Source organism: Nilaparvata lugens, chromosome 5 (genome assembly GCF_014356525.2).
Source record: "Nilaparvata lugens isolate BPH chromosome 5, ASM1435652v1, whole genome shotgun sequence".
NCBI lineage: Eukaryota > Metazoa > Arthropoda > Insecta > Hemiptera > Delphacidae > Nilaparvata > Nilaparvata lugens.
In genome coordinates this window covers 30,344,489-30,358,745 of record NC_052508.1, presented here as the reverse complement: position 1 = coordinate 30,358,745, position 14,257 = coordinate 30,344,489, and the positions used below count along the sequence as shown (strand labels likewise).

The window sequence follows — 14,257 nt, the reverse complement described above, 5'->3', positions numbered from 1 at the left end:
CGAACAATTAGGATGGATATTATAATCAATGCATGTGATTTCTTTACATTACTTATTCAATTTAGTGGAACAAATCATTTTCATATCCAATTAATTTCTTTACTGATACATGCCTTATTTTCCAAAGTACATAGAACATAATGGACGCTTTCACGGGCTACTGGATAAGGTGGCTGAATAAGATTTATCAAACGAGTTTTGATGGTGAGTATATCACTTGAGGGTAAAGTCTATAAGAACGGTGTTTGGGCAACAGCCTCGCCCACGTTAAGCTTCGCCTGAAACCGCCGGCCGCCACTGATGTGCCAAACTGCCAAACCTCAGTCCACTGCTTTTTGAGAGTCGATTGGCTGATCTAACAACACATCACCGATTGTCACCCTCTACATTACACTGCCCCACATCTGCACTGCGACTCGCATGTGTTCAGTAAAGTACTTGATGTTCCATCATGGTCAGTAATACTGCCAACACATTAGAATCGGATGTGAAAGCATTTCGATCAAATTTTGACACGACATATTCTTCATCAAAACTAATAAATTGATATTTTGTATAGTTGAAGTGTAAAAAATTCAGCTTCCAAGATTTTTTCATTATTTCTCAACCTCTAGTAAAGTTAATTTAGCCAATTCTGACTTTGGATGAGTTTTCAAACTTTGAGAGAACATTTAGAGCTGACTTCGCAGACCATGGACGAGGAGATAAAATCCACACAAACACTGGAAATATTTTCCCAACATTTTTTTAGGCCGATTCATGAAAATTGAATTACGTGCTTTCCACTGCTGTCAATTTGAACCTCACAAATACGCTATGAAAAATAGATTCCAATCTAGTTCACCGGAACATGATGAGCATTATAAAATACAGAGCTATAAAATCTTGATTCATTAGTTATTTATTCATCTTAGGGTACGAACAGAACGGTTACGTCGATGTTTAGCTTTCAGTGTAGGTCTCGCTCACGATCGACGTTCATGTAACTCAAACACATTGTAAAGCATAGGAGTGAACAGTACGGTTGTCTCTATTGCGGTCAAGCACGAAAGCTACACCGCCACCCATTCGTTGTTTCGTTCTGTTCCAAACTTTACTCTTTGAAAAACGAGCAATGGTGTTTTACGAATCAATCTTCAATTTTTCAATTTTAGAAGAGTCTAAAGAGGTTGTGTTTGCAACTCTGATAGGTATAGAGCTCTTGTCAAACAGTCACTTTGAATAATATGAATTTTTAACACGACTTTAAAGTCTGTAAAGTCTAGTCTTCAAGTCTATCTTTGATATTTTTGTGAATTTTACGACTCAGAACGGTAAGGAGGAGCATGATCATCCCTTCATCTTACAACAGTATTTCAATAGATGAGTAACAGAACTGAATCACAGCTATATTGTTCAGATATGAAAATTTGAGATGAACAAGTAGTCAAGCGAAAAAATCATTATGCTAATGGATGATAAAACTGAAACAAGGTTAGCAGCACGCAAGGGAAGTTCTAAGGCCTACGCAGGTATAATTTTCTTCCAATAAGAAAATGACTGATGAGACAAGGAAGCTAATTCAACAGAAAGCACCGTGAGTTATTGTTGCTTCCTGAACAGAGACAAGATTACACTAAAAAGTTGTCATATGTTCCAAACTAGCAAGAGTTTCCTGACAATAGAATGGTTTTTCCAGGTAAGGAAATACCTTTTTCAATGGATAATGAAGGAGTAGTTATAGGGAACAGGGCAGCTACTTCGGGTGAAAACATGAGTCAACTTTATTTTGAATTCAGAGATTTGAAACATTTGGAGAGAAGATAAGTAAAACATTAAAAGAATTTCTGTATTAAATATATACATTTTTATTTTATATGAGAGGAACAATAGAACTCTTCAGAGTCCTGCCCAATCGGTCAAGTTAGTAAGAATGAATGCATGTGTACTTGTGTCTATGTGAAGAAAGCGTGGAAGATTGATTTCGAGAAGAGATGAATATGAGGTTCGGAACAGGCAGAGATGCCTAAACCCTAAAAGGTAGAAGAAGAGGAAGATGAGTACGGTAAGTTTTGTATGAATGAGCTATCAGTAAGACAATCTACAAAAAATAATAAGTCACAAATCTAGTGTGTAGGCACTATCTTAGTTACACAGATGGGCGATAAGTGTGAGAAGTCGCGGGTATTACATGACGACAAGTGATGATCATTACAAGATATTGGAATTCCGGTTTGCAGGCGTGTGTGAGTGAGGCGATCATGGAGAAATATTCGTGCTATCAGTGATGTCCGGAAGCGCTTTGTTCCGGCTACGCTCGGTTATTCTCCGGTTTTGGAAGAGAAGGAGAATGAAGAAGTGACAGAACAAGAGGATGAGGAAGAGACGGAGGGAATAATGAAGGAGAATGGAGGAGGAGGAGGAGGAGGAGAAGAGGGAGAAGGAGGAAGACAGACACCCACCCACCACCACGGCACGCGATCGACTTCAATCGTGGAAGCAGACGGTCGATGAAAGACAAACTAGAAGAGAAACGGAGAAATAATACTAAAAAGGATGAGAACAACTTGAGAAACAACATATGGGAAGATTTGGAACGAGGAGACAAAATGATGATGGGGAAGCATAAGGGGTTTGGAGAGAAAGAGGTAGAAAACACGATTACTGCTGTTTTAAGGTGAGCAAAATTACAAAAATGATGGGGTCAAGTTGAGGGAGGAAAATATGATATTATGAACAGATTAGCATTACTTTTTCCATTAGAATTCGTAATCAAATTTTGGACGGATTTCAGGAAATTTTTGTAATTGAACAGAAAATAATTATTGGTAATTAATCATTGTCGGAGCTAGCGATGTATTCCTCTGAAAGGCTAATGAGAGATACCTTGTTTCAGAGAAATTCAGAAGCCTTATAAGAACAGGAAAAAATGATTACATTGGAATTACATATCCCGATATGCTATAAATCAAATCCTTACGTCTATTGAAAACAGATATATTCATCAATAACAAGAAAAATATAATTTTCATTCAACAAGAATTAGGAATAGCCTAAATTTAATCCCACTAAAAGTCAAATATATACTGTATCTTTATCTTTATAATAAGAGAGAGTAGGGTTGTGTTTGTTCATGTGTTCGTTTGTTCGAATCAAAACTTGTGGATTGCATACCGGAAAAACGGGAATGATTTAAATCTCCAAATTTTGAACATAGATTCTAAAAATATCAATCTCGTGCACCTGGAAGCCCAAATTTCAATTTTCCTTCTAGATTTTTCAGAATAAATTAATGTTCAAATTCCATCAATGGTACATACGATTTCATAAAAAATCACCAAATCATATGGTCGAAATTAAAAAAGGAACATCTGTTTCTATTATTGCTTTCTACCTGATACCACTTAACCTCAATAATATTGTTTTGATAATTGATAAATATTTCTAATAATAACGATAATATTTTTATTTTAAAAATAATAATAATATTATTGTTTTGATAATTAATGAATATTTTCATTTTCACAAACTCTGTATAATAATATGCTGAATGTGATACAGCTGCATCAAATTTACATCAAAAACATCTGTTTAGAAAAAACTTTCCCCCAGTTGCACGTACATCGGTTAACGTTTAATCGCGATAAAATGCTATACTTCAATTGAAATTAACGCTAACTGATGCATTTTGGTTGCACAAAAAAGAAATTTCAAGTGATAACGCCAAATCGACGTGAAAAAATTTTAACAGGCCATTATTCATGGGGAATTAAATCCAACTAACACCGATTAGTTACCTACTGATAGCTGTCTTCCAAAATTAGTTTTTGGTAAAAAAAACTACAGAATTCAAAGTATGAGCTAAATATATGAATGAATTTCATCTATTAATAAAATAGAAAAGAGTATTTAGCTGATATTAGCATTCAAAATTAGATTCTAATTTTTGAGGTTAGTTTTCAATCTTCTTCGTTTGCAGATAGCACGACACTGGCGACAGACAGAACATTTTTATGGCGCATGCGTAATGAATAGTCACCACTTCAATAACATAACCTCACTTTTTTGCCATTTGTTTAGAATAATAATTTTAATAATATCACTGTCGGATAAATTACAGTGTTTCCGGATTGTGAAACCGTTAAAATCTTGGTTAGTTAACCGGAGAACTTAATCGGAATTAAAAACTAACCGATCTTTGTGGAACGGAAATGAATCCGTAAAACTAACACTGATTTGTTAATTGGCGTTAATGTCCATATTTAACAGACGTATGAGCGTGCAACTGGCCCATAGTTTTGAAACTTTGTTTTCCTGATGAAATGTTTAGGCCAACACGTGGCATGCATTATTAATTTTTCAGCTAGAACAGCTTTTTGAGACAAAGTGCTAAATAAACGTCTACAGTTTCATAAATGCTCTATCAACAGTATGAAAACGCTTGCAGTTAATGTCTTTGAATAAAGGTGTTGATATTTACAGAGAGAAATTATTCTCTTTCATTCTTATTTAATTAAAATTTCAAAATTATTCGAGCCCTAATAGAATGACTGACTCACTGTACAGTCAGCAGTCGAAAATTTTAATATTGGAATGAGGGGTATTTTGGCAAGCTCAGCAAATAAATAAGGTCATATGCACCTTTTTATTATATCTTCAAATGAAAAATGAGTTTTGTGGGTTGTCAAAACTCCCTCTGAAGGGGAAACTATTCAACCTATTCTATCTTTTAGTAGAATAACAATATTATCATCCATCCATCTATTATCTTCTATACTATAATAAAGGAAAGAGCTGGATAACAGGTGTTATACTTTACAGGTGTAAAGTATAGGAAAATTATGTTTGACGCATCATCACGTCTGAACTACTGGACTGATTAACTTGAAATTTTTCAAATAGATTCTTGCTCAACCGAGGATGTTTATAAACCTATTTCAAATTCTTCAATATTTGATTACATCAAGTTTTCAATTATTTGTCATGCTTTCAGTTGTTGTAAGGAAGCAGCAGAAAATTTCTCTTAAAAGGGAAATTAGAAGATAGGTATGATTGGGGATCCTTTTCGAATGATAAAAACAGGTTTTCCGTCACACACAATTTTTTTCCGCCATTTTGGAACCGCCATTTTGAATCCAACTTCTTTTTTTAATTGAAAGGTGGTCATATGATACATGTTTCCGATACAGGATTTCCAGAGAAAAGGTATGGTGAAAACAGCACATTGATATCTCAAACCTTTCAAAATTTATTCTCATTCATTTATTTTATTGTAGTATAGAAGATGATAGATAGATGGATGATATATCAATCTATCTATCATCTTCTATACTATAAAAGAGGAAAGAACTGGCTTAAACACATATACACGTGTAGAGGATGGGATAATTATGTTTCACGCATCATCACGTCTGAACTACTGGGCTGATTTACTTGAAATTGTGCTTATAAATTCTTAACCGAGGATTCTTATAGGCCTATTTTCAATTCTTCTGGATTTCATTACGTCAAGTTTTAAAATAGACCCTAGCGAAGCACGGGTTACCTGCTAGTATCTAATAAGAAAGAATGAATTGAGACACATCTCTCTTTATAAATATCATCAAGAGTTAAGTATTCATTATCAAATATCCTGTAATGTTGAGTATTTTGAAAAATGCCATCCACTCATTCTATAATGAATCTTGGGAGTGAGTTTAGACTACAGTGACAATTATTATTAAATTCTGTAATAATAGAGCTGACTATTGAATTGGTTCCGACATTTTTTAAATTTTTCTAGTAACAAGAGATGACATCACGAGGCCTAATGATATTGCACGTCGCAGATTTGAAAATTGATTTATCAGTTTGCTTGAGTGGAGGATAGAAGCTGTTTTGACGCGGAGGCTGGCTCTGGCTAACGTCCAAGAGTGCTCCAATGCCTGCACCCTGCATCCATTCCTGAATACAATCCAAATCTGATAACAAGTAATATGCACATTGTAAACAAAAGACCACATTGTTGGTTGCTAGCTCTTATCTATCCATATAGATAGAAGATAATCTCTTATCTCACAATCAAGTTAAAGCCCCAACTGTCACTTTTGAGCGTAAAATAGATGAGCAGTTAATGATAGGAACGAGCTTAGGGAGTTCCTACTATTGACTGGAGGCTCAAGTTGTTGTCCGTCTGTAAATTTGTGGGTTTAGTTGATAAAAACCAACAATAAAGCACAATTGCAATAATAATGTAGACAAAATCTATAGACAAAATCACACTAAACAGCATTTCAAAACGATTTTTTAATGTTTTGTGAATATTCCTTATATAAACTGATGAAATCGAGAAAAATCAATAAAGACTCTGTTTTGAACTTTTGAAAAATTCAAATTCATGTATTTGAATCATTATTCAAGATTTATGGAATGTATTGAATAATACAAGTAACGAAAAGAAGACACTTCTCCCGTGATATTCCCAGGAATAGCTGAGTCTTTATAGGTAGGGTTTCATTAGTCTCTGCGATAATTTCTTGTGAATACTTCCAATACAAGATACAGAAAAATTATCATAATAAATATGCATTAAGGAAAATGAAGCCTTAGAGCATAAACTTCCACTTTTAATGACTCTTAATTCAAATTTCTACTTTCATTTGGGAATTATATAAGAACTACAAGAAGGTTTCTAAGAAGACAAGGGAAACGATGCCGATAAAAGCATCAGGATTTTCCAAGAAAGAGCCCAGCAGATTTTCTTAGAAACTAATCAATCTGTGAGAAATTCGTTTTAATAAAACATATTTCCTACTAGAACAGGCAGAACATACTTCTAGCTCCATGTTTCTGTGATGTGATTTCGAGTGACAAGAGTACGGGTCAGTAATTTAACTATTGAATAAGATTTTTCTCAAGAAATAATTCAACACCACACACCTTTGTTGTAATGTATTAAGATTTCTTATTTATAGGATAAAGGGAAAAAGGAACAAATTGGTTAAAACCTGTAAATTTCTTATTAATTATCAAGCGAGGTCTTAGTAGGCTCTATTGTCTGAATTGAACTATTGGGTTACACATTTAAAAACAGATCAATTATAATAACCATATTCGACAAATACAAGGACAGCATTTGAAAGGCAGATTAAAGCAATGTTTTAATTGTAGTAGTCTCTTAAAGACGAGAATAGCTCTCATTTCTTCTAATAGCTAGTGGAAGAGACCACTCATCATCAAGGTATGTTGAGGAAAAGTACCGGCATGACAAAGGATGAGTGAAAGCAGTTTGCAAAAAGAGATGGATTGCAGACGCAAGAGATGAGTTCTGAATAGTCAGCAAGAAAAGAACAACGTTGTATTCAGTTGGAATTTTCAGGTGATAATTCTCTAAGGCTTAGAAAATAATGAGTGGAGAAAAAAGAAATGGGAAATTTTGAGGCGGATGAAGTTCTAAATAGCAGCAGACAAATGAGTGAGGAAAAATAGCTTTGTTCAGAGGTAGAAGCTGTGCTGCTTCTGCTTCACTTCTCCCGGTTTTACACTCTGAGCAAGGATTCCTACCAACATGAATAATTATTATGTATTTACAAAATCAAGAATATTATAAAGATCCAGTAGTTTGAATCAAACTACTTTGTTATGTTATTATGATAGCCAATGTTTATATTTATTTATTTCAGTCAGATGGTCCGATTTTAGAGACTATGAGGTTCGGAACAGGCAATGATGCCTTAAGAAGAAGAAGAAGAAGATTCAGTAATGTAGATTTATTACACTTATGTGAGAAGGCACAACAGGCTTATGCCCAAAACTGTCCCTTCTCAAGTTTATAGTACAGTCCAAAAATCCAATATTAAGATAAAACTCATGGAACTGGTGAATCGCATTGCAGATGATGCAATTCAAATCCAAATCTAATATTGGAATAAATTGAATTTAATATAATTTATGAAATACATAATACAAGAACAATTCTCTTAACAATGTTCACGTAAGTAATAATGATTGAGAATATATTAGTATTAAACCAAAATCCCAATAATAATAATAATTATTATTATTAACGACACGTATTATTATTATTATTATTATTATTATTATTATTATTATTATTATTATTATTATAATTCATTAATTAGAATTTGAACAAATGCAACTTCCAATTTATTTCTATCTGTACAATGATATAAAAATTGAATTGATAGTATCGTTTCTAATTGTATTGTTTCAAGTATTAATAATTGAAATAAGATTTTCTAGAATAATCATTATCCATTGAGATTAATCGAAGAAGGTCGATTAAATGGAATTTTCGTTCTAGAAGCTATCAACTTCTGTTCAAGTTTGAGTTGACTGATATGGATCTCATAGTGATCTAGATTATGGATATGGTCCCATGGTGTACTAGATCTAGTACACAAGAGATACATAAATCACCAAGTATTTTTTCAAGCATGGAAGTGAGTTTAGCAAGGGAGGCAGATAGGATTTGAAATGTGAGAGAAAATCTAATCAATACTGTTTGTACGCAGTTTCTAACTTATGAAAATATTGCTTGGAGCAAAAGTCGAGAGATAAACAAAGTTAAACGCTGTTGTACCATCACAAGCATGATCGAAGCAGCAAACTTGATTAAATATTAATCTGGGAGTCAAATAAAACCAGTAGACTGGAAACAGCGCCATATACTTTATATTATACTGAGAGTTGAATGTGACAATGCCTCAACTTTTAATTTTTGCCCTCAATGTATTTTAAAAGTTCTCTCCTCTAAACTGATGCATTGCAAGGGCAGTGGAGTTTTAGTTTTTGAATCAATATTATGTACAGTATTACAGTTTTCTTAAATTATTACTGCTATGTGGAATCCTGAGAAAGGTTTCTGTGTGCTCAATCCCTAATTTCAGATTAAATTTTAACATTCAAGGACTGTTGATTGGATATGTTTGAAACAATGGAATTAGTGAGAAACGAAATTGCTTCATTAGAAGACTAATTGAGAATATGACTTGGTCATCACCACTACGGTTGCATGCTCACAAAAGTTATCAATTTTGAGTCGTACAGCAAGTGAGAGGTCAAAGATGAGAGGAAGCTATTCACATTTTGATTCCATTTTTTTGTAACTTCGACCTTAATCCTGACATTTGAAAAAGGTTGTCTGCATTCAGCCAGTGGCAAGAACACAAAAACGGACATTCATTCTGTTTGATTTATGACCTCCAAAGCACTGCTTTCGGAAAACATTCTTGGCGAGAAAATGTCGGAGAAAATCTCTTATGAATTTTAGGCATGAATTGAAGAATGAGATCTCAATTCATAACCAATATTGATATATATATATATATATATATATATATATATATATATATATATATATATATATATATAGCACTTAACAGAAAACACTTTAAAGTTTTATAAACAGGATACACACGACACGTTATAATTTAGTTATAAAAATAAATTTAATTCCAATTCAATTCTATAATTCCATTTTCTAATTTTATTCTACTTCATTTCGGGTTTCTAATTTTAAATCTCCTCTTTTCTATCAATTCATAATCTACACCTTTCCGTATCCATAGACCACTCAAATTTGAAACCTCCCGCTTGAAATAACCCATCATGGCCCACCAACTAATCCCATAATGCTCCTTCCATCAGTGCGCCTCCGTTAGTCTGTGCTCTATGGTCTACACAGCATCTCTACCGCGTCTCTGTGGTCACGACCGTTAGAATATTAAAAATATCCTCCCCACTAACTATCTACCAAAACGTTAATTTCATTATTTAAACTAAGGATTTATTTATTAATGGAAATATTGTAAAAGTTTTAATCAATATGAATATTTAAGAGAAAAAAAACAGAAAATTGATAAAGTAAAATAATTATATAGGTAGATAAGATCAAATAATTGATTAATGAAATGAAGTAGGCTGAAAGTAGATTAGGGTTATCAACTTTCAGTAATATACAGCAGTATGCAGTGGATAATTGAAGTAACATGAGTTTATAATATAAAACAGGTTTAAAGGTTCTATAACAGGTTTAAAGGTTTATATTGGTGGAATGGGTGAGGGATGGTTGTCATGTGATCGCTCTGGGGCCGGACGTTTCAGTCATTTGTTCCAAAAGATGTTTTTTTTTAAAGTCAGGATGAAGCTCGCTCGGCTCTCGATAGACAGGAAGTGCATTCCATGCACGACAAGCACTGACTAAGAAGGATTTTGTGAAAATAGTAGTTCGATGATTGGGTATCCTTAAAGTACTTAAAGTATTGACAAAGGGGCCCAGCTCTCGAAAATTCTTGTTTAAATGTAAGTTTTCAAGTGTTTTTAATGTATCCGTGTCGTGTGTATCCTGTTTATCTATATATATATATATATATATATATATATATATATATATATATATCTATATATATATATATATATATATATATATATATCTATATATATATATATTCAAGAGATACATCAAGAGGTTAACTATTCTTGATCTATGCTAGCTTTTTGATAAATAAAGGAAAGAACAAAGAAATGATCGTATGAAACACAATATAAACAGCCTACAGATACACCATCAAATTCCGCCTACTATCAATATACATTTTGGCCAACCAACAATATATTTCTGAACTCTGCAGGCGGGGTAGATATAGATGGCAACACCTAGTTACCGATTATGCAGATCGTCTTTTTTATGTGGAAGACAACATTGCATAGTGTCCTACCCTTATTCAGACGTATGAGAAAGTTTCATTCTTTCCGGAATTTGCATTCAAAAATACAATATTGTAATTGACAACAAAGGTGGGACTATGATGTCAAGCTTTCAAATTTAACAAGACTTTTTCCAATACTGCAAATGAACTGTCATGTTTCTTATCTAGTGAAATACATACTGATTCTCATGAATTCTGGAATTACTTTCAAAAAGCATTCAATTTCAATAATTAAGTTTCTGGTTGGATAAGCAACAAAATCGCCTGTTCAGTATGATAACATTTTATTGAGAGGTCTATTTGGTCGAGCTGGTCATTCAATGAGGGGTTTCCCATATGATAGGAAAATAGCTGAGTGGAGTGTGAGTCCGTGAAGGGAGAGGCAACATAGTTGATAAATGGTTTCCTGTCTTTGACGCCGCCGGGTGTCAATATATTTAGTTAGCTGGCAACACCTGGTTTTGCTACCCGATATCTCTTACTTAGCGAAAATTCTAATGTTCTGAAAGTTCAGATCGAAGTTCGCCATCAGAAATATTGCCTCAAAAATACATCACAGTGACAAATAGATTTATTGCTATAGTAAGCAACATACTTTATTCGGACCATTTGAATTGATACAAGTGATACAAATAAATGCCGAACGAAATAAGAATCAAAAACATGGCCGGAGTAGCAATAGTAGACTGTAGTCACATAGACTGAAGAGATCCAGATCAAAAGGCTGTGGCCAGCTAACAAAAGAATTTCCACTACCTATATTGATAGATTTAAAAGTATTTTCGGTTTGTGAAGGTACTCCAAATAGTGGAAATTTTATATACCTTTGTACTTCCATACTCTTGAATAGTTCAGAAATTGATTATGTTCACTTGCATTACAAGTGCGACAAAGTGTGAAAATCAATGTTTTCAAGTCAGTGGTAATGCATTGTTGATTTTAAATAAGCATTTTACATATTTAGAAGAGAAAAAACAGAAAATCCTTTCTACTCTAGATGGAACTTTGCAACTATTTTTTCTATGTGTGTGATACCCTAATTCAACATGAATCTGAGTGCAGTGCAGAACACGTGTTCCTGGTATATTCTATCAACAATAAGTATGAAAACTTCGTGCTTGACCAATCATGGCCATCTTTAGTTGCCATTATAGTTCTTCTATATAACTTCTAGAAGAAGTATAGAATGGCCATGGCTCACAAACTGAAGAACAAAGAAAAAACAAGTTTCGCACAACAAATTAGGGAAAGCTGAATTTTCGCAGGGTGTAAGTATACATGGTACATAGCCTAGAACTGTCGCCATCGTTCCCTAGCTTGTTTCCCCACCAGGGAAACACCACAAGAAGTTTCAAACTGCTATGGATTCAAAAAAAAAAAAAAAAATATATATATATATCTCGGCTCCAAATCAAGATATCGAGCTGACTGATGTCATCCTTTTAGATCTAAAAAACATTTTATCGTATATCCTATTATATTAAGCGAGCAATTTCTGTATGTATTTATTTATGTATGTCCAATGTCTCGAAAACGGCTTCAACGATTTTGATGAAATTTGCAATATGGAGGTTCTTGATATAAAATTTTGATTTCACATGGTCTCATTCCTGGGAAAACTCGCTGAAGGACATAAGAAGGATAATAATTGTTCATCCTTGGAAAAACAGCTGATAATTTCGTCGTCTGTCGATGATGGAAGATGCGAGTGCCTGTGTGGGAGCGAGACAGAATTATGTTCAGCTGTTGAACTATTGTAATCAATCAGCTATCTCACGAGAAGTATTATCTGGCAAGAAATTAATCGACTTGATCAACATACCTGATTTGTTGACATGACCAACGATATGATTTTATTAAAGATACATTGTTTTTTTATTTATATTAACAAATATTGTAGCAAACAAAGTATATCATTCTAACTTAAAATACCTATATCAAAATTTTGAAAATTAATCATTATTTTACAGGTTTAAGTGATTAGTGAATGTTATTTTGTTATTCAATTTGGTTTGTAAAAAATCTAAATCCGAACTTTTCTGTTTTCAATTGTTTGGACTGAAAATTAGACTTAAATTCAAAAGTGTATGAAGCATAACCTACTTTTTGGACTATTGTATTTATTGTGTAGGCTATACATAAAAATTCGGGGAAGTTTTTGGCTGTGCCTGTTGCTTTTATGCTTCTATGCTTTTGTACTCCAGAGCGAAGCTCGGTGCCCCGATAATCTATTGTTCGGGATGTTATTACTACACAAAGCCAGAAAATTAGGAAATTTCCGCATCAAAATTTTATATTTTGTCTAATAAAATTTTACGCTTCCGTCCACCTACCAAAAATCTACTATTTCTAGAATGCACTCGAACTTGAGAATCCATAAGCAGCTTAAAAACTGATAATGAACAGACGAAAAATACTGGCATCCAGTACTTTACATTATTTCAGTTTCCATCAATGTTCATGTACGGTACCAAACATCTGTTTGGTCATTGAATGGAATTTGATAGGAAGAGACGTTAAGACAAGCACTACCGCTACCATTCCTTCTCCTAATACCCTGTATGCCTAGTCTATCAAATTAGCCTAGCCTACTCACATACCATAATTCTTTTTTTTTAATTCTATATCTATAATTCATAATCAAGACAAGCGCTGCCAATACCTTCCATTCTTCAAATACCCTAATATGTATGCCTAATTTACACACTCACATACCCATGATTCAATTTAATCTAGCCTAATCTTCTTAAAACCGCTCAATATTATCTTACTCAAGTTGTGAGCATTTATGATCATTGTATCTACTGTGGATTGAAATGTATGAATTGTTTTTGAAAAGTGGAAGTGACAAAACCTACATTTTGATTCGGACAGTATAGTATAAATTGGAAATGGGCAAGCGCCTGATGTACACAATGTGATAAGTGAGCACTGACCAGGATCGAGATGAGCGAGATTCCTGGCCAGGTGACAGAGCTGCAGCGGCAGATAGCGCGTGTCGGCGCGTGGCGGACTAGGGCCCGGACTGGGGGGTGCCTGCGACAGGAATCCGCGCTGCAGCTCCCAGCCCACCTCCGAGATGATCGACGCCTTCCGGAAGTAGGGTCGCACTTCGCGCAGGTACTTGACTGTAACATACAACCACGTCACCACTACCCCGTCAGTGGCACAGACCAGCACATGCAACAGACAACAGGAACAGGCCACTACAACTACAAAAACATTACAAAAACATACACAACATAAAAGTGCTATAATAATATTACTAATAGTAAATGCTCAAAAAGTAAACAAGAAAATATTGAAGTGCTAAATCAACTTAATACATTCAATGAAATAAGATGTAACAAAGAAGAGTTCTCATTCGTACATGTGCTAAATAATTAATGAAATTGGTTGACTCAACTTGATGTTCACTGGAAAATGCATGCGCAATAAATGAGATTGAAAAGTACTACTTTTGAAATATTGCCTTTTTACTTTTGAAAAACTACTTTTTACACTTCAAAGGTATACTAATTTCACTTTTGAAATATTGAAAGTTATATAGAATGTGGAGATGTGACAAA

At 33.8% G+C, this 14,257-nt stretch overlaps 1 protein-coding gene across 1 annotated transcript in view; it reads right to left on the bottom strand.

Moving 5' to 3' along the window:
- LOC111044439 (beta-1-syntrophin) overlaps positions 1 to 14,257 on the bottom strand; it is an 80,480-nt gene that overhangs the window by 50,267 nt on the left and 15,956 nt on the right. Inside the window, exon 2 of the mRNA XM_039429445.1 lies at positions 13,625 to 13,966. Within this exon, the coding sequence (XP_039285379.1) occupies positions 13,625 to 13,966 (342 nt within the window). The remainder of the gene's footprint in view (positions 1 to 13,624; positions 13,967 to 14,257) is intronic.